At 45.8% G+C, this 22,596-nt stretch overlaps 3 protein-coding genes across 3 annotated transcripts in view; all 3 read right to left on the bottom strand.

Moving 5' to 3' along the window:
- Window positions 1-25: 25 nt before the first annotated feature.
- LOC135487447 (monocarboxylate transporter 12-like) overlaps window positions 26-22,596 on the bottom strand; it is a 29,429-nt gene continuing 6,858 nt past the window's right edge. Inside the window, exons 2-5 of the mRNA XM_064771096.1 lie at window positions 7,631-7,961; window positions 6,839-7,112; window positions 4,722-5,106; window positions 26-1,175 (exon numbers count right to left, since the gene is read on the bottom strand). Of these exons, the coding sequence (XP_064627166.1) occupies window positions 553-1,175; window positions 4,722-5,106; window positions 6,839-7,112; window positions 7,631-7,961 (1,613 nt within the window). The 3' untranslated portion in view covers window positions 26-552. The remainder of the gene's footprint in view (window positions 1,176-4,721; window positions 5,107-6,838; window positions 7,113-7,630; window positions 7,962-22,596) is intronic.
- On the bottom strand, window positions 11,489-14,750 carry LOC135487446 (TRPM8 channel-associated factor homolog). The gene is made up of 3 exons (XM_064771095.1): window positions 14,695-14,750; window positions 12,754-14,295; window positions 11,489-12,379 (listed from the first exon to the last, which is right to left on the bottom strand). Exons 2-3 carry the CDS (start codon window positions 14,272-14,274, stop codon window positions 11,777-11,779), a joined length of 2,124 nt encoding a protein of 707 aa, XP_064627165.1. The 5' UTR covers window positions 14,275-14,295; window positions 14,695-14,750; the 3' UTR covers window positions 11,489-11,776.
- Window positions 18,484-22,254, bottom strand: LOC135487445 (TRPM8 channel-associated factor homolog). The gene is made up of 3 exons (XM_064771094.1): window positions 22,197-22,254; window positions 20,255-21,796; window positions 18,484-19,880 (listed from the first exon to the last, which is right to left on the bottom strand). Exons 2-3 carry the CDS (start codon window positions 21,773-21,775, stop codon window positions 19,278-19,280), a joined length of 2,124 nt encoding a protein of 707 aa, XP_064627164.1. The 5' UTR covers window positions 21,776-21,796; window positions 22,197-22,254; the 3' UTR covers window positions 18,484-19,277.

Genomic DNA, 22,596 nt, shown 5'->3' with positions numbered 1-22,596 from the left:
GAAGTGAATGTTGTGATGTGGTCTGCTCAGATTCTCTTCTTTTACTGATCTAAGAATGTGGTTGAATGGACAAGAAACAATGTTGCGCACATGGTGCTGATCGGAATGTTCAATTTGAACAGAAAATGGGTTAGTGACACCAAGTTCTGTGATTGTTCAGACATCCTGTTCCGACTAGGCAGTTGTGTCCATTTTTTAGTTATAAACAAAGCAGTCTTGGATCTGTAAAACTAGGAGTATGTTCGTATTATGCGACACTGGCACAGACTGTCTCAAAGTGGGATCATATTGGAGTAATTATCATACCTTCATGGTGAGCATACTGAAGACTGTCGCAAAGGCATAACAGGACGAAGTCACAATCGGCCATACTGGAGTAAATGCCGGTCTGGTCATTTCTGAGGCATGGAGAGTATTACTCAGTTTCTCCTAAAGGGGTTCATGGCTTCGGCTTCGGATGTAAACCCCTTTAGAAGAGAATCAGTAATACTCTCCATGCGTTTCATTATCCAACAATAAGCTAGCAATCGCCCGAGCATCCTCCTGCGCAAACTACAAACTTGTAATCACTTGCGCCTCGCCATTGTGTAATACTAATCGTTGTGAAGACAAGGCGGAATCCCTCAGTTGCGGTGCCACGTTCGGCGCGCTGATTGTCCGCATTCGGTCGCAGAATACCCCTGGAGACAGGGAACCCTCTGCACCCATTTGCCGCTCACTGACGCACTGCACAGTCTTCGAGGACCAGGACAAGTCACAACCAGCCTGGTTCACGTGTCCGTTAATTTCCTGCACCAATTTATTCAGCGCTTTATGTTTGAGTCTGATATGTCTTGGTTTGTTTGGATTCGGCGGCATGTTGTACGGCGCAACCCTCTGTTGCCGGTCGTACAGAGGAGTTGATGCAGTCACTGGGCTGTTCACGGGAGTCGAATTCGCCTCCGCGCGGATGTTTTCATAAATTTCGTTTTGTGCGAAACCAAAAAATTCCGGTATCATCGCCACTGTGACGTCAATGTTGTGGGCCTCTGCATTGACCTCGTCCATGATGGCTTCGTTTGATGGGTGGGACCGCGCCCATGGTAAGGCGTACAGTACCACGGACCCAAGTATCATGCAGGTACCGGTGAAATAGAACCCGCCTTCTTCTACGTTGGTCGCTTGTTGTAGATACACTGAAAGGAGAGGAAATAAAGATGTAGCCCTCGCAAATACTATTAACAAGAGAAAAACCGATGCAATGGAAAACACTGAAAGAGAACGACGACATAGCCTCGGCTATCAGCCGTAGGGACCTCGGCGAATGATTGCAAACTTATACATGTATGATCAACAACTTGCGATTCGGCTACCACTGCCTCATCTTCCATTGCCATCACGCGGTGCTGGTTTCCGGCGCCCAAGGAAGATAATGAACTTCTCCCAAATGAATTGGCATAATTGGCGCGGAACACTTCCGCTGTCTATCTCGGGAGACAAGTCCTTCGCCACAATTATTGTGGCATTCATTTCGATAGTCTCTTTGCTCGCGTGGCCTTTTTACTGTAAAAACAACTACTATTTATATTCTGTAACCTTGCTCGTGGATCATTCTTTGTATTCCTATAAAGCAGCATTTTAGACTTGCTCGGTGAGTCTTACCCATGTCACGGATAGCATTTTTTGTCGCTCTTACAGGCAGAACGTGACGAAGGTGACACGCAATCATAATCCGATCGATGATAGAAATTTACCAAAATCGAATCTGATTTAGACATCTCAAAAAGACTCATTATCTCAGCTGGTTATCATTTTTCCGCTCGGAGAAATTAGATAGAAAGCTATCGAATCTCGCAGATATGGTGGATACGTCATTTTATGCCTGAAGAAACGGCAGACGAAATGCATTATCTTTTCCAGGTCTGTCATTGCTGCGGGCGTGATAGCTCATATCATGAATAAATAACAATCATAGTGGAGTCTGGCGAACTTTGACTTATTGTGACCTGAAGGACGATTCCCATTCCATCCCCCTGAGACGGCCGCCTGTCTATACATACAGTTTTATCCGTTTTTATGATATCGCGCGCCATTGAATGTTTCTAGGTGTTCTCGGATCCAGTGCTTTACGAATAACATGACATCGGCAAGGCTCTCGCTCAAGAAATCAAAATAAATGTCACGAACAACATTTCTTCTGCAGTAGTTGTCAGGTGCGGCACGTGGGAAGTGTCGCTTATAAATGTTCGTTTTGATGATGAGAATCGTGAGGGGAATACGGCGGGTGTTGACAAGGCGACTGTTTCACCTGTAGAATACGATAACGTTAGCCATCTTGGCCATATACCATGCATTAAACTGGTGTGCGGACCTCGACTGGACCGCAAGCGTTCGACTCTAAATCCACGAGTCAAGGGTTCGAACCTCGGTCGGTTATCTCCGCTTTGTACTTCACATCCTCTCGAGTAAGGGCTAATGCTCTGTCCATGAGCAGACACTTGAAACCAAGAGTGCCAAAGTGAAGTCTGCTGCTAAAATGTTGGGCTGCATCGTTTCATTCTACAAGCGATACGTGAGAAAAAAACTACTTGTTGATGACATTTTTCTCAGTCACAAATTCCCTTGCTTACGACGATTTTTAATTTGAAAACATATTTTCCTCGTTTTGCCTGCTTAGCAGGCGATCTACTTTCATCCAGCTTTTTGTTTGAAAACGTCGATTCCAGGTCGCTCAGGAAAGTGGATATAACATTTGATCGTATACGGCGCGGGACATAGCAGACGACATTCTTGAAAATACTGATAGATTTGTAAATCGCATTCTACGGCTTACATCTTGACTGAGATGATTTAAGAAGTCTACAAAATCATGCAACGTGATAAATTCCTATGATAAAAATCCGGTAGCGATGCATGGCACAGCTAATTTCGTTAGATTGGAGCCGGGATTACTCAATAATTGAATGCGAGGAAATCCTTTTGAGATGCAACACTTTACGCCCCGGGAACTACATTCAAATTATCCTGCAATTTCACGAATATTTCTCGATAGACTGGGTACACTGCTCCACCAAACTGACTCTAAGCCATCTATTTCAACTGTTTAACGCTGTTGATTGCTGAAGCAATGGCGCCGATATACTTGTGACATCCTGAGATTCAGGTTTTTTCACTTGCTCCTTCCGGCTTCATCGAGAGGCGGAATATTTATATAAGGATGCCGATATGAATAGGGTAAGGACATGGCACTGCTGAATGGATGGCTCGTAGGAGTAATAGAGGACGGAACACTAATAACCATAGTACATGTATTGGGTTTTTTCCGGAAAGCGATTATTGTTCTATCGGGCACCCTGTTGCAACATATTTCCTGAAGAGGCACGATAGTCAAGCGAACTGACGCCGTAATTATCATTGCTTCACTTGGTTAGTGGCCATCAAATCAGCGTCATGACGCTTCGGATGAAATCTTGTAGGCAATATTACTCGGTAATAACGACAGAACACAATATGTTGGAGGAAGAGGCATTATTGAGTTGCTATAGGCCTAGTGATGTCTCTTTGTCTCCGGTGACATGATAAGTAGCCCGTATATGTTTTTTTCTTCTAATGCTGTATAATAAAAAGACAACATCAGACCGACGTTATAACCGACCTCTACCTCAGCGTTCATTGATGAATGTGGTACTTCATACCTTTGCTGCGACCCGATACTTAGAAACATCTGAGACGCCCATCGCCTAACGTAACGGTGACATTTATCATCGTCTTAAATTGGACTCCTCTCATTGGATGATGAATGATCATGACCAACTAAATTGCTCCTGGACATTATTAGTACAGCGTTCGTGACATTAATCTGCAGCGTTGTAATCATGGCAAAGTTACTCATTTCCTTTATGGCAAAGCCTTTCGCTCAAGAAATTAAGTTGGAGTCAATGTGATAAAACGGCGAGAAAACCCCATATGTCCTATTCCTCTGGAGCATTTTTCCACTGACGACGGTCAACCAAAGCTTTTTTCAATCAATTGCCTTTCCCGGGAATGAGATGGACCAGGACATGACCAAACTGGCCTTCATTAGAAAGATTGGAGCTGGTCAAATGCGCATGGCAATATTTGGAGAGTAAGTGCTTTTGATGGAATCAATTGACTGTATCATTTAGCTGAGCGGTCTTACGTGCCGGATGCCTCACTCCGGCAAAACAAATTAACTTCCTTTGACGGTCGTCAGGTTGCGAGTGTTGGATGACGTATAGCTTGCCGGGTCCTCGGGCTATTCAAATGTCTTCGTCTGTTGCGATTGTTGGTTTCAGTGGTCGGATGCTCAATGCTGTGTTTACAAAGCGATGCAATTGGTTTCAATCAATGGTCGGACCCTTTACCCTTTGTTTCGAGGCGATGCAATTGGTTTCAATGGTCGGACGCTGTACGCTGTGTTTACGAGGCGATGCAATTGGTTTCAATGGTCGGACGCTGAACGCTGTGTTAACGAGGCGATGCAATTGGTTTCAATGGTCGGACGCTGTACGCTGTGTTTACGAGGCGATGACCAGACAGCATGGTGTTTGTCAAGCGTGACACGAATCGTGTGTGGCTGATGACACCTGACTATGACAGGGAGAAAATCATTTTGAGACGGATTAAGAACGCCGCTGTAGTCTCCGGAGACTGAAAGCTTAAAGTGATTATCGGACGAACATCAATGCAATCCGCCTGAGATGGATGAAAGAAGTTCTTACCTGCAGTAGGCGTTCCAACAAGTATTCCAGCCGACTGGGCACACATTATATAACTCCACGCTCTCTCCATGACCTTCACCTCCACAAGTTCATAGGTCAACATCTTCAAACTGTAATAATACGCGCCAATGAAAAGTCCGTATGCGGTGACGCAGAGCGCATGAGCAGTATAGTCCTTGGCAATCGGGAACATCATGGACACTGCTCCACACCCAATTCCCGTTATTTGGCACAGATATTGTCTTGAGACCACGCATGATTCGTTTTTCTGCACCACTATGTATCCGACGGTTAGTACTCCAACTACGAAAGATAGACCCATGAGGAGCGGAAGGATGAAGAAAAGATCAGGAGCTTCGAGGAGGTCCTTGGGCGCAGCCTTTATCTGAAAAGAGTGGATTCGAGTGATGGTAACGGAAGCTACTTTCTTGGCTAATAGATTGTTTATACACTAAAACGCAGATCAGAAGCAGTGGTGATCTAATTTGAATGCGGCTGCCACGCTGTAAAAATGCATTGTCGCGTGGGCTGGTAACAGGTGGAGAGTACTTCAAAGGCTGTCCAAAAGTGCCCAGTCTAGAAGAGAGGAGAGTAGCTGGCAACATTAGGCCTAAATCATTGCATTTGGAAAATGAAAGTAGGATGTATATAATAAAAAATTTAGATATCCATAATGCGTCGATTATATAGAGTTCACGTTTTCACTTGTAACGTGTCACTCTTCATGCGTGACATGAAGAACGAACAAGTCATTTCCAAAGAACGAGCTACATACGATTCACGATGTCACCTTTCAACCTCACCTCGTGTTTTCAAGATTCAGTTGACTCGTGACAAGTGAAACGTGACAAGTGACAGCGTGAACCCGGACTAAAACGTTTCGTGTTTGTTCCATTTATACCCATCTTCATAAGATTATCTTTTCGATATATACAATTCTTTTTGGGACACCCATTGCCAAACCAGTAGAAGCGAGATAGCATCAAGATCGCAACGTTAACGTAGTGCCTGGGGCTTTCAACAATAATAACGTTGTTTTTGAACAAACAACGTGTATACTGAATGACACGAGTCATATGACTTCAATGGCCACTTTAAGCTTTCATTTGATTCGATTTTGAGAGACTTCTTATACTTGAACATAAACATCCTCATAATACAGAACAAGACCCGTCTTGTACAACCAAGTTCATTTCATTAACTAGTGAAACTTGTCTGTCTTCTCTCTGCGAAATGAAAGAGGTTATAAGTGGCCAGACTGGGAAGGGCAGCCTCGGCTTTTGACTTGTTGACTCACTTCGCGCAGTGATTCGGCGGTCCTACTATATGTCTGTGTGGAGCCTGTTGTTGACGCTATATCCGAACCATTTGAAGGCTTCGGGAGAGGACACTGAGATATGTGGAACAATACACATTCAGAAACGGACACACTCAAAAACATTTCACCTGCTTCTCTTAACTAATGTCGTTAAGAAGCATTTGCGCAATTCATTGCTAAAGAAGGTTTGCTGAAACACGCTAAGCTCTCCGAGAACACCCGCCCCAGGGAACCTTTTATCGCTTGCGTCAGACGGATTATTGTTGACCATGATGATGAATAGGCCCTGTGAGATGATGCCACAAAACGACCACTTTGTGATTTTGAGATTGGAAAGGGTGAACCAGAGTATCAAACGTGCATATTTATTTGGAGAAACTGGATAACGTGCTAATGCTAATGTGATGTGATGTGATGTGAATCAGATGTGATGTGATGTGACGTGATGTGATGTGACGTGACGTGGCGTGGCGTGGTGTGGCGTGGCGTGGCGTGGCGTGGCGTGGCGTGGCGTGGCGTGGCGTGGCGTGGCGTGGCGTGGCGTGGCGTGGCGTGGCGTGGCGTGGCGTGGCGTGGCGTGGCGTGGCGTGGCGTGGCGTGGCGTGGCGTGGCGTGGCGTGGCGTGGCGTGGCGTGGCGTGGCGTGGCGTGGCGTGGCGTGGCGTGGCGTGGCGTGGCGTGGCGTGGCGTGATGAGGTGGGATGTGACTGAGATGGCATAATATGCAATGCACATGTGTAATATCCTACAGAACCGTGAATATTTCATTGCGTGAGGCGTTCAAAGCAAAACGTACTTACCACAAATATAAAAGGCGTATAGACTCCGAATGAAACCAATGCAGCAGATAGAACAATAACTTGAACGATCCTCATCCTCAAGGCCCTAAAGTCCCGATAGGGAGGCTTCGGCGTGTCTCGTTGCGCGGTTTTCGGCCGCTTTTGATTTTTCATATGAAGGATGACCTTTCTTCTCGGATGGTATAAAGAGGCTGAGCGATAGAGGCACCCAGAGACGAAGGTCAGGAACATGAAACCGGCGAAACACTGCATTACTCTCATCCAGCCTATCACACTGAAACAGACAATAGCTTACAATAAGTTGTCATAACAGGTCAGGTACAAAAGTTGGTGTCTACAGGCTCGAGTCTTCTCAAGACTTGATAACATCGACCCTCACAGGCCCGAGTCTTCTCAAGACTTGATAACATCGACCCTCACAGGCCCGAGTCTTCTCAAGACTTGATAACATCGACCCTCACAGGCCCGAGTCTTCTCAAGACTTGATAACATCGACCCTCACGAAACTCTTTGCGGGGTAGTCGATGGGCCTCAACCGGAAAGGGGAAACCAATTCGTTATGTCAAGTTTTGATACAAATTGATCGAACCTGACCTTACACGCTGTTGAGGTTGGCGTTATTTGATTCGCTTAGCGCCGTTATAAACTAACGGGATACCAACGGGTAATTTGTAGTGCCAACTACCTGCTGGGATCGATTGTATAGTTTTGGCCGCGCTGGTGGCAGTATCGAGGAAAGATCTAAGTAAAAGTGGAACCATATCGGGCAGATCAGTCGACCAGGACACGTACCGAATCAGCTTAGCAGCAAATGTAGACATCACGCTTTGTCCAAGACCAGAGCCTGAAATCACGACCAGTTCTGCAAGTTCTCTCCTCACTTTGAAGTAGCGTCCCACCATGATGTTAGCAGTCGTCATGGTGATGCTGGTTCCGAGGGCGAGTATCCCGTAGCTAATGAAATGTTGGTAGAATTCTGTTGAGAATGAGAGGAAGAGGCAGCCAAGGGAAGACACTATACCGCCACAGACGGCCAGCAGGCGTGGACTCTTTCGCTTACAGATGGCTGTGACAATGGGTGAGACCAGTAGCATCCCACTGTGGCTGAAGCATCCGAGCCAAACTAGAAAGAGAAATGTGGTCAAGGTTCCGTTAGTTTCTGATAGGAATTTGATAAATCACAGCCAAACAAGAAGGCGAATAGGGTCGATTGTTAGTTTTATGTTGGCAGACTGAACCTTCGGACCAAGGGTCTTGGATGGCAAGGAGATACATGCATAGACTCTTTCGCCATGCAAATTAGCAATCCACCGATCTTGAAAAATAACAAAGGGTTAAATGTTCCATCAACCAAAATTGCTGAGTCAAACGAGAAAAGTCAAGTCATCCAATAAACCTTGTTTCCTTCTTAATCCTTTGGCCATTAAACAAAAAGCTTATATCAATCTGCTTGCCTGTGATGTTTAATGGCAACAAACAAAAGGTCACGATGGTGATTAATTTCCTCTCCGTCTTGTCTGCCTATTAGTCCTTGCCGTGTTCACTGCTGTATATCTCACCGGAGTATTGCATCCCGCTGCTGGCGTCTCTTGAGAGGACTGCTTCTGGCAGACGGTTTGTTTTATGTTGGGGAATCTTGTCATCAGCAGCTAGGATAATGACTCATTCTACATGTTCTACCCTCCTAGGCCCAGGTTGTTGGAAAGGGGTTAGCTCATTTAACATCATGTCGTCATGTTGTTACATTGATCACAGAAACGACATATCAGCTTGCTGTTCTGAGCCGACATGCTTTCTAACAACTGGTCCGTTTACATGTTGGTTGGTCTGCCCAATATCGATTACATACAAGAATCGAATTCCACGATGGCCCCTGCCTCTTTAGTTCGCAAAATTGTTGGCATACCATGCGATGACCATACAAAAGAAGATACCGCTATACTCTGACATTAATTTCCTTGAGTATTTGAAAGTGATTTCATTTCCGAATGTACCATATTATGACGTTCTCAGAAACCACTCAAGGTAATGAATTGGCGAGATTCTCGTCGATCATTTACCTACATGAACTTTCTCGTTATCGTTGTTATTATTCAGCCGTAGAACGAGAATTTGATGCTGTCATAGGTTAAGAAGAAGAAGGAAGACGAAGACGAAGAAAATATATCTCGACCACAGTTGGCAGTAACCAAGATCATCAAAGGATTCCGGTACTCTTATCATTATGAGCACAGCATTTGAGGTAAGATATGGGCGGGTGCTGAATATTCGTGTGTACTGAGCTGATCCCACGATTTGTCAATCAAATCGAAATTGACCCATAAGCTCATACGACTTAATCGATAACGGGACATTTTCGACAGTTACACCGGTCTTCAGTTAACCATAAAAGTGTTAAACTGAGTCCGCGATCAAATGTAATCCTTACAATCAACCAATGCTATTGGAAGGCGATCTGACATAAAACCACTCGGGGGATGAATTGATTGAGGCCACACCGGCGGCCCCCGATACCCCTGCGGATTTTCTGATAAACGGAACGGTAAAAATGATCGAGGATCGTCCGAAGACAAATCGTTTGCCGGTGAATGAGCGCTTTGTTCCGCTTTAATGATATTCCTTGGACTCCATGCAGGTATTAAGGATATTTCCTGTCAGGACCACGATAACAGATAACGCAGGTGGTGGAAATGATCGAGAATCGTCTGCCGGGAAATGAGTTCCTTGTTATGTTCTGAAGAAGGCAATTATGCCCTGTCGAGATATTTCGATAGCGAAGGCAGAGCGGCCCAAGGCAGACCCGTCACCACCGGCCAGTCCTACCAGTTCGTATACATACATGTAGGCTGGTCCACCTGATACTTCCCAGCCATACTTTGCGTTAGGCCTTATCGGATGGGAAGAATTGAGATGCAGAGTCAAATTTTGCGGCATGTCTCCTTTGATTCTCTCGCTGATCGATGTTTTAGTGCTGCCATGCCGCCCGAGCCAAGGCATGCCAGGGAGGAAGTGTTTCAGTCAGTTCCGCCACCATGCCGACCGAGATGAAGGAGGAAGTGTCTGTCGCATAACGGACAGGAGTTCATTAGTAAGCTTTCTACATTAGCTACAGTGCTTCCGAACTGAGATGAAATTACCAGAGCAAAACCCGACTATCGTCTGCCAGGAACCAAACCTCGTAACGGTCTCCTAACAACATGTCAATTGTACTGAGAATGTTTAACAGACAAATACGTTGGCGCGCGCCTCGTTAAAAAATTGAGGCGTTTCTCGCATCGGGGACTGATTCCTATCGAGCGATTTCGCGCTCTGCCGTGGTCACCGCGGCAAAACTTACACTTTGGCGGTAGCGGGTATTGGTTATCAAGATTACCCGCTGGCGGTTGGTGAGGCGGAATGTATTGTCGATAGATGTCAACCACACCAGAAGGACTTTTAAATAACTAAATAAACGCTACGGCGCCCGCGCGGTGACTGCAGCCGAAAACCGGGCCATGACAGCAGCCGCAACCAGAGAACCTCCACGAGCTCTATCTGACCGTTCAGCCGCCGCAAATGAGCCGTCGTCTAATCATGTTAGGAAACTCTTTACAGGTGTATTTGCGAGGTTTCTTGCAATTATTAGCACATTGAGGCTCCAGGTCCCCCGACACGTGGTTGACATTATTATCCGATAGTCCGCAGATGTCCGGCAAGAACTCAGCATGTATCCAATTAATAGAAATAGGCGACAGCATATGTCTTTAACCTTATTTTAAGAATTGCAACGTCATTAGACAGTGGGCTACCCACGGTCACTAAGCTTGCTTAATTCGACGTAAAAACATACGAGTAATCAATGAGAATTTGGTGAATACAATGAAAATGGGTTGGACTCGATCAGCTCATGAATGGATAATCTCTATCATGGTTTCTGTTTCTGCTCGACTGATACGTGAAATTCGCCTTCTAATAAGCTTCAATTTGCGCAGCGCGGTGATATAAAGCATGGTGCTGTCGGGTCAAATGCCTCCTGCCATCAATAACACATAATGGATGATTCATCATCAAGTGTGGAATTTCACCGTCGCTGAAAGTACGTGCATCTCTTAAATCAAAGCCATCAGAAGGGAGGTACCACCTTCTCAGGCTTCTATAGTGATTCTCGCCGTAATTGACACCGTTGAAGTACATAATTACACTGCGTAACAAGTGCACTGTATATGTATACAGGATATAGAGCAACGAAATGCTAGAATAATTACATGGTTGTGTAGTGTTGAAATATAACGGACGTTATGAGAAATTGAAAACACGTTCGGGTTTTTGACGGGACGGGAGGATGCGTGAACGTACAACATGCGAGACGAGCCAGCGTGGGCGGATCATGAACCATCCAGAGCTCTTCACTTCAGTGAAGGGAGGAGCACTCGGCATTGGTTTACGAGGGTCAGTGGTTATTGATCACCAGCAACATTACATTTTCCCAATAGCAGGACTAACATAGATCAACCTACACTGAAACCCCGGTGCGATCAATTCATCTCTAAATGTCAGTTGAATTTCATTGCAAGTTGATCGCCTGAGGGGATATTCGTATCACATTGATTTATCATCTGTAAAGAAGTTCACCTTAGTCTGACACGAATAGATACAAAAACAACTGTGATACCAGTTATTTTGAAGGGCATTCAAAACAAGTGAAAAGATATTTGGACTTAAAACATTTTTCATCTGTGGCATGACAAATTTGCCGCCAAGAAACTACCACTATCATGATTAAAGTATACACCATTACCCATAGCCCCTCTCAACTAGATTTGAGAGTCGTAGCTCTATTAATATCGATTGGTATAATAGGAATGTTTCATCAAACCGATCCGATTGCTTATTGACTTAAAGTCCCCAAGAGAATACGGCAGACATGACCTTGCCGTTCTCGCTGTGACGACAGCTCTTCTACATGGTCATGTATTTCATCGTAATGTCCTTCGCCCTCTGCGGTGCCATATCCTTGGTTATCTCATCCGAGGGAAGGTACGGCGGAAGATGCTTCACAGACTTCACCGCTTCGTCGGTATGAGGGAAGCCCCAGAACTCAAACGCCGGACACTGGTTCCTCCCGGTAGTGAGCGAGAACCGCTTCATCCATTCCGTTATCTTGTCCTCCTCGCTCTTCGGTTTGGCACTATCCGGGAGCGCCTCGTACTCTCTGAAGACTCTCTTAAAGGCATCCCAGCCGAAGTCCCTCGCTTGTTGTGCATAGATGTACAGGGCTAGAAAGGCGTCCTTTTTCCATTTCTCGTAATCTGCGCCGCCATCGAGATACCTTTTCGCCTTTTGCATGTCTCTTTTCACAAAGACGTTCTCCCACGGTTTCCTGTTGCTCATGGCATCGAAAGCGTGCATGGTGAAGATGTTGACTGTGACCTCACCAGTGCCATCCCAGGTCCACGACGGGTCTTGAAAGTTGTGGCCAAGTTCATGGAACATCCCCCAGAAGCCTCCTGCAGTCGGGTTTGGGATGCTATCGCCGAACAAGAGAAACGGGCCCGAACCTCTCTGTAAATACAATATAAAAAGAAACGAATTCAGACACCACCCCTCCGTTATATCAAATTTGAACTCTACGATAAAACCTGAAGATTGTCGGACAGACCACGCAAGTTGTTCCGCTTAGCAGAACTCATTGGAATCGGACATGACGACAATGCATAATCTGCCACACCAATGAACTGGGTAAAGTGGTATTTCTGATAGCAATCCGCCACGGGATGTTTAACTGTCACTTTAAAATCAGTCTGCTGATATCGAGATAAGACTATACAATTTATGACTGTATTGATCAGTTATCGATATTCTCTTCTCTTAGTATCTCAAAGAAGATGTTGAAGGTTGGGGACAAGGACGATGAAAGACTGCAGAGGGATACTTACGCGATTTGGATCTGCCACATCAAGATGGGTGACGATGGGGTATCCAGAATGCATGTACCCGACACTAGGCTGCTCGTCGGTCACCACCCACTGGCCACGGCCTCGAGAAGGGTCAATCCCACGGAGGTCTATATGCGACCTCACGACATCGTCCCAATGCCTCATACTCGCTCCCAAGTCCTTCAGGTGACGAACTGACTTGGAAGGCAACGTGAATGTGATCAAGTCTCCGGAGATATCGCACCATAGCCCTGGTTTCTTTGCTTCTACGCTCTCCCAGTCTTTGGCAGTTTCGTAGGTGAACCTCGGTGAAGGTACGACGTTGTCCAAGCTCACTCTAAGTTTACCCTGCCTCTCAGGACTCTGTAGATAAACCTGTCCGCCAAATGGGTTGCAAAGCTTCACGAAACCACCATTCAAGGCCTTCTTCATGCTGACCTTGGGCCATCTCCGCAATGGATTTGCGACATTGTAGAGCTCATCCGTGTGTGCCCCGACGACGACGGACCAGCCACTAGACGCACCGCTCAACACATTCCAAGACAAGGTCAATTCCGTTCCCGCAGGCAGGTAGCACCCGGTTGGCACGTACTGCTTCTCTTTTCCCTCGATGGTCACTCTGACTGTTTCCAATCTTGGTTGGTTTTCGAAGGTGCCGGGTAGTTCGTTGACGCCATCTGCAACCACTACACGACCAGCCATGCCCTCCTTTATCATGACTTGGCACATCAACGTCGCGACAAGCTTTTCCTCCTCACTTCTTGCAGGATTATCACTTGTTGGTGGAATCGAAGGATAGCTCCGCCCCAAAGCTTCAATTTCTGGCTTGATATCTGGATACGCCTCCAGGGGAATGCTCCCGACATTGCTCAAAACCTTCTTGACTTTGCGCAAATCGCCGCCACGCTTCAGCAGGTCGAGCGCCCGGTCAAATCTGGCAACATCAGCGCAGTTGTCGCGAACCATGATCTGGTCAGGTGCACTGAAGTACTCGTCATAGGTTGCGTAGCACATCCCTAACTCTTTCAAGATGAAGTTGATAGGCATTTCTTCCACAGTGATGTGATTCACCTGGGCGTAACCCCAGGGACAGACTCCGCAGACGAGGCTCCCGCCGCCCCGGACGTAGTCCAACATCTGTTGCATCATGGCCGTACTCGTATTCTTGTTCCCGCCAGCCCACACCAGGAATCCATTTTGTGGGATCGTTTCCAGGTCTTGCACCCCGTTCACATCGACTATCACCGAGTTTCGCCCTCCGTTCACCCAACTCCTAACGTTCTCCAACAGCGTACTGTTGTTCCTCATCGAGTCATTTCGGGTGTAGCTCTTGACGAACACTCCATGGGAGAAAACCACCACTCGTCCTCGGCCTAGTTCTCCGGCTGCTATCAGGGTTTCTCCGGTGTCACTGGTGAGGATGGCGTCCGAGCTGTCCCCGTAGACGATGATGTAGCCTGGAGTAGCCCCTGCGTACCTCACATCCATCACCTCGTTAAGTATCTCGCTTCTCCAGGCCATTTCTGCGATTTTATGTATTTCCTGAAAAAGTAGTAAAGGGGGTAAACAAAGATTGTCAAACAAGCTACAGATACTAGTACTCCATCTCTCCGAGTATCTTTCACCTCTCTGAATCATGGCAAATCACTTCTCCGGGCAAATCTAACCTCGGACTGTAAACAAAGTCTTCGTATGGCCCTTCATCCAACTATGGCGAGGCGATACAGGAAACCCAATCAGTTGATCAGGCTTTCAAACCGATGTTGCAAAAACAGGTAAGGCCCATATTTATGATAGGAACTTTACTTGTATTTATCTTAGTGTAACCAGACTCGTTCAGTTAAGCCGCGGACTTCTGTAGAGGAAGCACCAAGTTAGTGACTAACTTATAAAATTTGGAAAAATATGAAAATGTATCAAATGAAAACAGAACCTACCTACAAGAAAGAGAAATTTCCTACAATTTTCAAGTAGTTGGTCCTTCGCCAAGGTCCGCCAAGGTCTGTTGGAACGAAAGCAGATGCGCTCGATCATATACCTCAAGTCACGTGACCTGAAGATGGACCACGTGACTTGCGACACAAACAAACACTTATGATAAAGCGCGTGATCACTGTAAGACTTCCGCATATAAACCAATATGGCATGTTTCCCACCAGCCTCGTCCGACGTCATTGTGCCAATTCCTGACCCAAGGTTGGATCGTTTACGTTTACAGCAACTGACCGCAATCTCCCTATCTGAGGATGGTTAGCATTTGCTTCGGAGCGAAAGTACGCGTTCGTTGGGCCGGAGATTAAAGGATTCACGTTTGCATGTTTCACTTGTCACGAGTTGACTGACTCAAGTTTAAAAACACGAGGTAAATGTGCAAAGTGACATCGCGAATCGTATGTAGCCCGCTCTTCAGAAATGACTTGTTCGTTCTTCACGTCATGAATGACATGTAAACAGTGACGCGTTACATGTGAAAACGTGAACTCTATAATATGATGACGACATACTGACATTAGTGCACATGTACCGCATATCTAGGATAGTGATTCGTAGAATGTAAACAAAAGAAGTCAAATGTCTCCACTTAAGGAAAAGCACTCCATCAAGTGCTTTTCTCGAATTGAGAAAAAATATGTAGGTACAGTGGGATATTTCATATAGCGGACATCCCACGCTCTATATTAAGGACACTAGTTTTGTACCCAAAGTGGGTTGTCTCCATCCAATGTGACTTCTCAAGTCTGGACCGTGTCACCTCTCTATCAAGGACAACTTGTCAGTCACAAAGGTATCATTGATAGGTAGGTTCTACTGAATATGAACTGGAGGAAAAGCTTCGTCTTAGAGAACCACAAGCCTTCCTCTCATGAGATTTCATCGTCAACATCGATATGATGCAAAACAAACCCGGTTCACATCATTCATCTTGCACTGTTTAACTGTTGGATTATCACGATTATCGTTCAATGCTTGCTCAGCTTATTATGTCCCAACATCGAAGACATTCAATAAAAATGAGCTCGGAATTATCCCCTCAATTTATCACATGCAAGTCCAGATGTTAATACAGGATCCCTCTATCACCTCACACCAACCGCGACCCCCATGGATCTCCTTTTCCCCACCATTGCGTAAGAACCATGCAGGACTATAATTGACATCTCCACGAACAACATTGGAAATCCTATGCAATATATTTGGCGGCGTATTTTCCGGGAAAAAAACGTCCAAGGCGACATTTACGTGAGTGGGTTCTTCCCCCTTTTTCTGTTGCAACTGATTAGTGTAATCATAGAGGTCAAAGGACCGCTATGGTACAAACGCTGTTTCATTCTTTGAGGGTAAATCGATGGCTCAGCGTATCTGGCATATTATCATGTTTACTCCGACAGTCGTATCGATATTGTAATAACATCAACATCATCCAGGGACGCCTTTGTTTCGTGTCTGGTCGCCGCTCTGTCCATCCAAGTTGGCTGATCACATCGACTACCAGTGATGTGCTTGTATGGACGGACAACACGGTGATACATCATCCTGGTAACCAGCCGTTTTCAATATAATTTGCCCCTCGATATGCTCTTTTTGTAATGACGAAGGAGCGAAAAAACCTGAATTTCAGGCCGGTGATACATCGGAGCTCCTCGATATTATACCTACTAATCACAGCTGCTGCGAAGCGGATCTTGCTTATCTTCGAAGTAAAGACAACTGCTGAAGTGGGCCTTGGATTGGATATCTTTTGACAAAGTGACAGCGAACTGACACGTACTCATTTGCAAATCCCGGAGATAATACTTGTACACCCCCAAGTCCCGCATCACCTATAATCGTAGGCCGGATACCTTAATTGTGGTACAAGTCCCCAGGCATTCTCGCTTCCCTTCTAACATCTAGTAAGAGACACATCTAAAATTCAAAGATACACATACGTGTACATATCGAGTTGACATATCATGTGACCAGAATAATAATTAGTCCAATTAGTGCCCCACGGTTGGCAAGTAGGTGATGTTGAGGTCTTGCGGGATATTCTGGATCCTTCAAGCTGGTTCACAAAGGTAACTGTCTCCAGGGTAACGCAGGTTTTGCAGTAGCTAGTTCAAATATGACACGTACCCGCATGTTTATTCACTCACTGATAAGCGTCATGGCCGGGTAGAGCGACATATCCACACTTCAGTATTTCATTTGAGCTTTACCTCATCACTTATTCATTCTTGACCTTTTCCTCGAATGCACCGTTTATGGTCATGGTGATACATTACTCAATGCTGGAGCGTAGTGTGTAGTTTCGGCCCCCGCGCGGCGACCGCAGCTGAAAACCGGGCCATGACAGCAGCCGCAACCAGAGAACCTCCACGAGCTCTATCTGACCGTTCAGCCGCCGCAAATGAGCCGTCGTCTAATCATGTCAGGAAACTCTTTACAGTATTTGCGAGGTTTCTTGCAATTATTAGCACATTGAGGCTTCATGTCCCCCGACACGTGGTTGACATTATTATCCGATAGTCCGCAGATGTCCGGCAAGAACTCAGCATGTATCCAATTAATAGAAATAGGCGACAGTCTTTAACCTTATTTTAAGAATTGCAACGTCATTAGACAGTGGGCTACCATGGTCACTAAGCTTGCTTAATTCGACGTAAAAACATACGAGTAATCAATGAGAATTTGGTGAATACAATGAAAATGGGTTGGACTCGATCATCTCATGAATCGATAATCTCTATCATGGTTTCTGTTTCTGCTCGACTGATACGTGAAATTCGCCTTCTAATAAGCTTCAATTTGCGCAGCGCGGTGATATAAAGCATGGTGCTGTCGGGTCAAATGCCTCCTGCCATCAATAACACATAATGGATGATTCATCATCAAGTGTGGAATTTCACCGTCGCTGAAAGTACGTGCATCTCTTAAATCAAAGCCATCAGAAGGGAGGTACCACCTTCTCAGGCTTCTATAGTGATTCTCGCCGTAATTGACACCGTTGAAGTACATAATTACACTGCGTAACAAGTGCACTGTATATGTATACAGGATATAGAGCAACGAAATGCTAGAATAATTACATGGTTGTGTAGTGTAGTGTTGAAATATAACGGACGTTATGAGAAATTGAAAACACGTTCGGGTTTTTGACGGGACGGGAGGATGCGTGAACGTACAACATGCGAGACGGGCCAGCGTGGGCGGATCATGAACCATCCAGAGCTCTTCACTTCAGTGAAGAGAGGAGCAATCGGCATTGGTTTACGAGGGTCAGTGGTTATTGATCACCAGCAACATTACATTTTCCCAATAGCAGGACTAACATAGATCAACCTACACTGAAACCCCGGCGCGATCAATTCATCTCTAAAAGTCAGTTGAATTTCATTGCAAGTTGATCGCCTGAGGGGATATTCGTATCACATTGATTTATCATCTGTAAAGAAGTTCACCTTAGTCTGACACGAATAGATACAAAAACAACTGTGATACCAGTTATTTTGAAGGGCATTCTTGTGTTGACGTGACGTTTCTGAGCTAGCACGCAAACGGACGCCGAGGTGTTTCTTATGCTGTTTTGAAACCATCGCTAATTTTGGAAGATCGGTGCCCGGCTATATGGTTTTAAAAACCCTATTTTTCCCCATCAAAACAGAACTTTCCATTATTCAAATGATATTTTATTGTCTGAAGACTTATTTCATAGCAGAAAAGTACAAATAACTCTGATTTGATGCGAAAAATCTAACTTTATTTGATCACTTGATTTTCCCTTGGCCGTGGATCGACTTTGTTTACAATCTGCAGCACCATCTTGGAAAAGCCGTGACGTCACCGCGGAATCCTCCTTGGGCTCACGAAGATTGTTTTCAAAAACAGGTTGATTGAGGCGGAAAAACAAGTTTGAAAGATGTGATATCAACAACGATCGGGGAGGACGTAAAGTTGATATTAGAACACCAGCAGTGTGGATGCTGCTGACACGAAAGAGAGCCGAGTGCTCGAGGTTAATTTTTGAAGAGTTTGAACTGATGATGTTTCAAAAATCATAAGTTCAAAATTCTGAAAAATTTTCGAAGCCAGAAATGTTTTGGGCTGATGATGTTTCTTCATTTTGAGCAGAAAAAAAACAAGTGAAAAAAATATATGGACTTAGACATTTTTTCATCTTGCAGAGTTGAAAATTTTCATAAGTTCAAAATTCTGAACAATTTTCAAAGCCAAACATTTTTTGGGGGCTGATGATGTTTCTCCATTTTGAGTAGAAAAAAAACAAGTGAAAAAATATTTGGACTTATAACATATTTTCATCTTTGGCATGACAAATTTGCCGCCAAGAAACTACCACTATCATGATTAAAGTATACACCATTACCCATAGCCCCTCTCAACTAGATTTGAGAGTCGTAGCTCTATTAATATCGATTGGTATATAGGAATGTTTCATCAAACCGATCCGATTGCTCATTGACTTAAAGTCCCCAAGAGAACACGACAGACTTGACCTTGCCGTTCTCGCTGTGACGACAGCTCTTCTACATGGTCATGTATTTCATCGTAATGTCCTTCGCCCTCTGCGGTGACATATCCTTGGTTATCTCATCCGAGGGAAGGTACGGCGGAAGTTGCTTCACAGACTTCACCGCTTCGTCGGTATGAGGGAAGCCCCAGAACTCAAACGCCGGACACTGGTTCCTCCCGGTAGTGAGCGAGAACCGCTTCATCCATTCCGTTATCTTGTCCTCCTCGCTCTTCGGCTTGGCACTATCCGGGAGCGCCTCGTACTCTTTGAAGACCCTCTTAAAGGCATCCCAGCCGAAGTCCCTCGCTTGTTGTGCATAGATGTACAGGGCTAGAAAGGCGTCCTTTTTCCATTTCTCGTAATCTGCGCCGCCATCGAGATACCTTTTCGCCTTTTGCATTTCTCTTTTCACAAAGTCGTGCTCCCACGGTTTCCTGGTGCTCATGGCATCGAAAGCGTGCATGGTGAAGATGTTGACTGTGACCTCACCAGTGCCACTCCAGGTCCACGACGGGTCTTGAAAGTTGTGGCCAAGTTCATGGAACATCCCCCAGAAGCCTCCTGCAGTCGGGTTTGGGATGCTATCGCCGAACAAGAGAAACGGGTCCGAACCTCTCTGTAAATACAATATAAAAAGAAACGAATTCAGACACCACCCCTCCGTTATATCAAATTTGAACTCTACGATAAAACCTGAAGATTGTCGGACAGACCACGCAAGTTGTTCCGCTAAGCAGAACTCATTGGAATCGGACATGACGACAATGCATAATCTGCCACATCAATGAACTGGGTAAAGTGGGATTTCTGATAGCAATCCGCCACGGAATGTTTAACTGTCACTTTAAAATCAGTCTGCTGATATCGAGATAAGACTATACAATTTATGACTGTATTGATCAGTTATCGATATTCTCTTCTCTTAGTATCTCAAAGAAGATGTTGATGGTTGGAGACAAAGGCGATGAAAGACTGCAGAGGGATACTTACGCGATTTGGATCTGCCACATCAAGATGGGTGACGATGGGGTATCCAGAATGCATGTACCCGACACTAGGCTGCTCGTCGGTCACCACCCACTGGCCACGGCCTCGAGACGGGTCAATCCCACGGAGGTCTATATGCGACCTCACGACATCGTCCCAATGCCTCATACTCGCTCCCAAGTCCTTCAGGTGACGAACTGACTTGGAAGGCAACGTAAAGGTGATCAGGTCTCCGGAGATATCGCACCATAGCCCTGGTTTCTTTGCTTCTACGCTCTCCCAGTCTTTGGCAGTTTCGTAGGTGAACCTCGGTGAAGGTACGACGTTGTCCAAGCTCACTCTAAGTTTACCCTGCCTCTCAGGACTCTGGAGATAAACCTGTCCGCCAAATGGGTTGCAAAGCTTCACGAAACCACCGTTCAAGGCCTTCTTCATGCTGACCTTGGGCCATCTCCGCAATGGGTCTGCGACATTGTAGAGCTCATCCGTGTGTGCCCCGACGACGACGGACCAGCCACTAGACGCACCGCTCAACACATTCCAAGACAAGGTCAATTCCGTTCCCGCAGGCAGGTAGCACCCGGTTGGCACGCACTGCTTCTCTTTTCCCTCGATGGTCACTCTGACTGTTTCCAATCTTGGTTGGTTTTCGAAGGTGCCGGGTAGTTCGTTGACGCCATCTGCAACCACTACATGACCAGCCATGCCCTCCTTTATCATGACTTGGCACATCAACGTCGCTACAAGCTTTTCCTCCTCACTTCTAGCAGGTTTATCACTTGTTGGTGGAATCGAAGGATAGCTACGCCCCAAAGCTTCAATTTCTGGCTTGATATCTGGATACGCCTCCAGGGGAATGCTCCCGACATTTCGCAAAACCTTCTTGACTTTGCTCAAATCGCCGCCACGCTTCAGCAGGTCGAGCGCCCGGTCAAACCTGGCAACATCAGCGCAGTTGTCGCGAACCATGATCTGGTCAGGTGCACTGAAGTACTCGTCATAGGTTGCGTAGCACATCCCTAACTCTTTCAAGATGAAGTTGATAGGCATTTCTTCCACAGTGATGTGATTCACTTGGGCGTAACCCCAGGGACAGACTCCGCAGACGAGGCTCCCGCCGTCCCGGACGTAGTCCAACATCTGTTGCATCATGGCCGTACTCGTATTCTTGTTCCCGCCAGCCCACACCAGGAATCCATTTTGTGGGATACTTTCCAGGTCTTGCATCCTGTTCACATCGACTATCACCGAGTTTCGCCCTCCGTTCACCCAACTCCTAACGTTCTCCAACAGCGTACTATTGTTCCTCATCAAGTCATTTCGGGTGTAGCTCTTGACGAACACTTCATGGGAGAAAACCACCACTCGTCCTCGGCCTAGTTCTCCGGCTGCTATCAGGGTTTCTCCGGTGTCACTGGTGAGGATGGCGTCCGAGCTGTCCCCGTAGACGATGATGTAGCCTGGAGTAGCCCCTGCGTACCTCACAGCCATCACCCCGTTAAGTATCTCGCTTCTCCAGGCCATATCTGCGATTTTATGAATTTCCTGAAAAAGTAGTAAAGGGGGTAAACAAAGATTGTCAAACAAGCTACCAGATACTAGTACTCCATCTCTCCGAGTATCTCCCATCTCTCTAAATCATGGCAAACCACTTCTCCGGGCAAATCCAACCTCGGACTGTAAACAAAGTCCTCGTATGGCCCTTCATCAAACTATGGCGAGGCGATGCAGGAAACCCAATCAGTTGATCAGGCTTTCAAACCGATGTTGCAAAAACAGGTAAGGCCCCTATTTATGATAGGAACTTTACTTGGATTTATCTTAGTGTAACCAGACTCCTGCAGTTAAGCCACGGACTTCTGTAGAGGAAGCACCAAGTTAGTGACTAACTTATAAAATTTGGAAAAATATGAAAATGTATCAAATGAAAACAAAACCTACCTACAAGAAAGAGAAATTTCCTACAATTTTCAAGTAGTTGGTCCTTCGCCAAGGTCCGCCAAGGTCTGTTGGAACGAAAGCAGATGCGCTCGATCATATACCTCAAGTCACGTGACCTGAAGATGGACGACGTGACTTGCGACACAAACAAACACTTATGATAAAGCGCGTGATCACTGTAAGACTTTCGCATATAAACCAATATGCCATGTTTCCCACCAGCCTCGTCCGACGTCACTGTGCCAATTCCTGACCCAAGGTTGGATCGTTTACGTTTACAGCAACTGACCGCAATCTCCCTATCTGAGGATGGTTAGCATTTGCTTCGGAGCGAAAGTACGCGTTCGTTGGACCGGAGATTAAAGGATTCACGTTTGCATGTTTCACTTGTCACGAGTTAACTG

This window comes from Lineus longissimus, chromosome 5 (assembly GCF_910592395.1).
Source record: "Lineus longissimus chromosome 5, tnLinLong1.2, whole genome shotgun sequence".
Lineage (NCBI taxonomy): Eukaryota > Metazoa > Nemertea > Pilidiophora > Heteronemertea > Lineidae > Lineus > Lineus longissimus.
The sequence above is the reverse complement of the archived record's forward strand: the minus strand, read 5'-3'. Positions and strand labels throughout refer to the sequence as shown.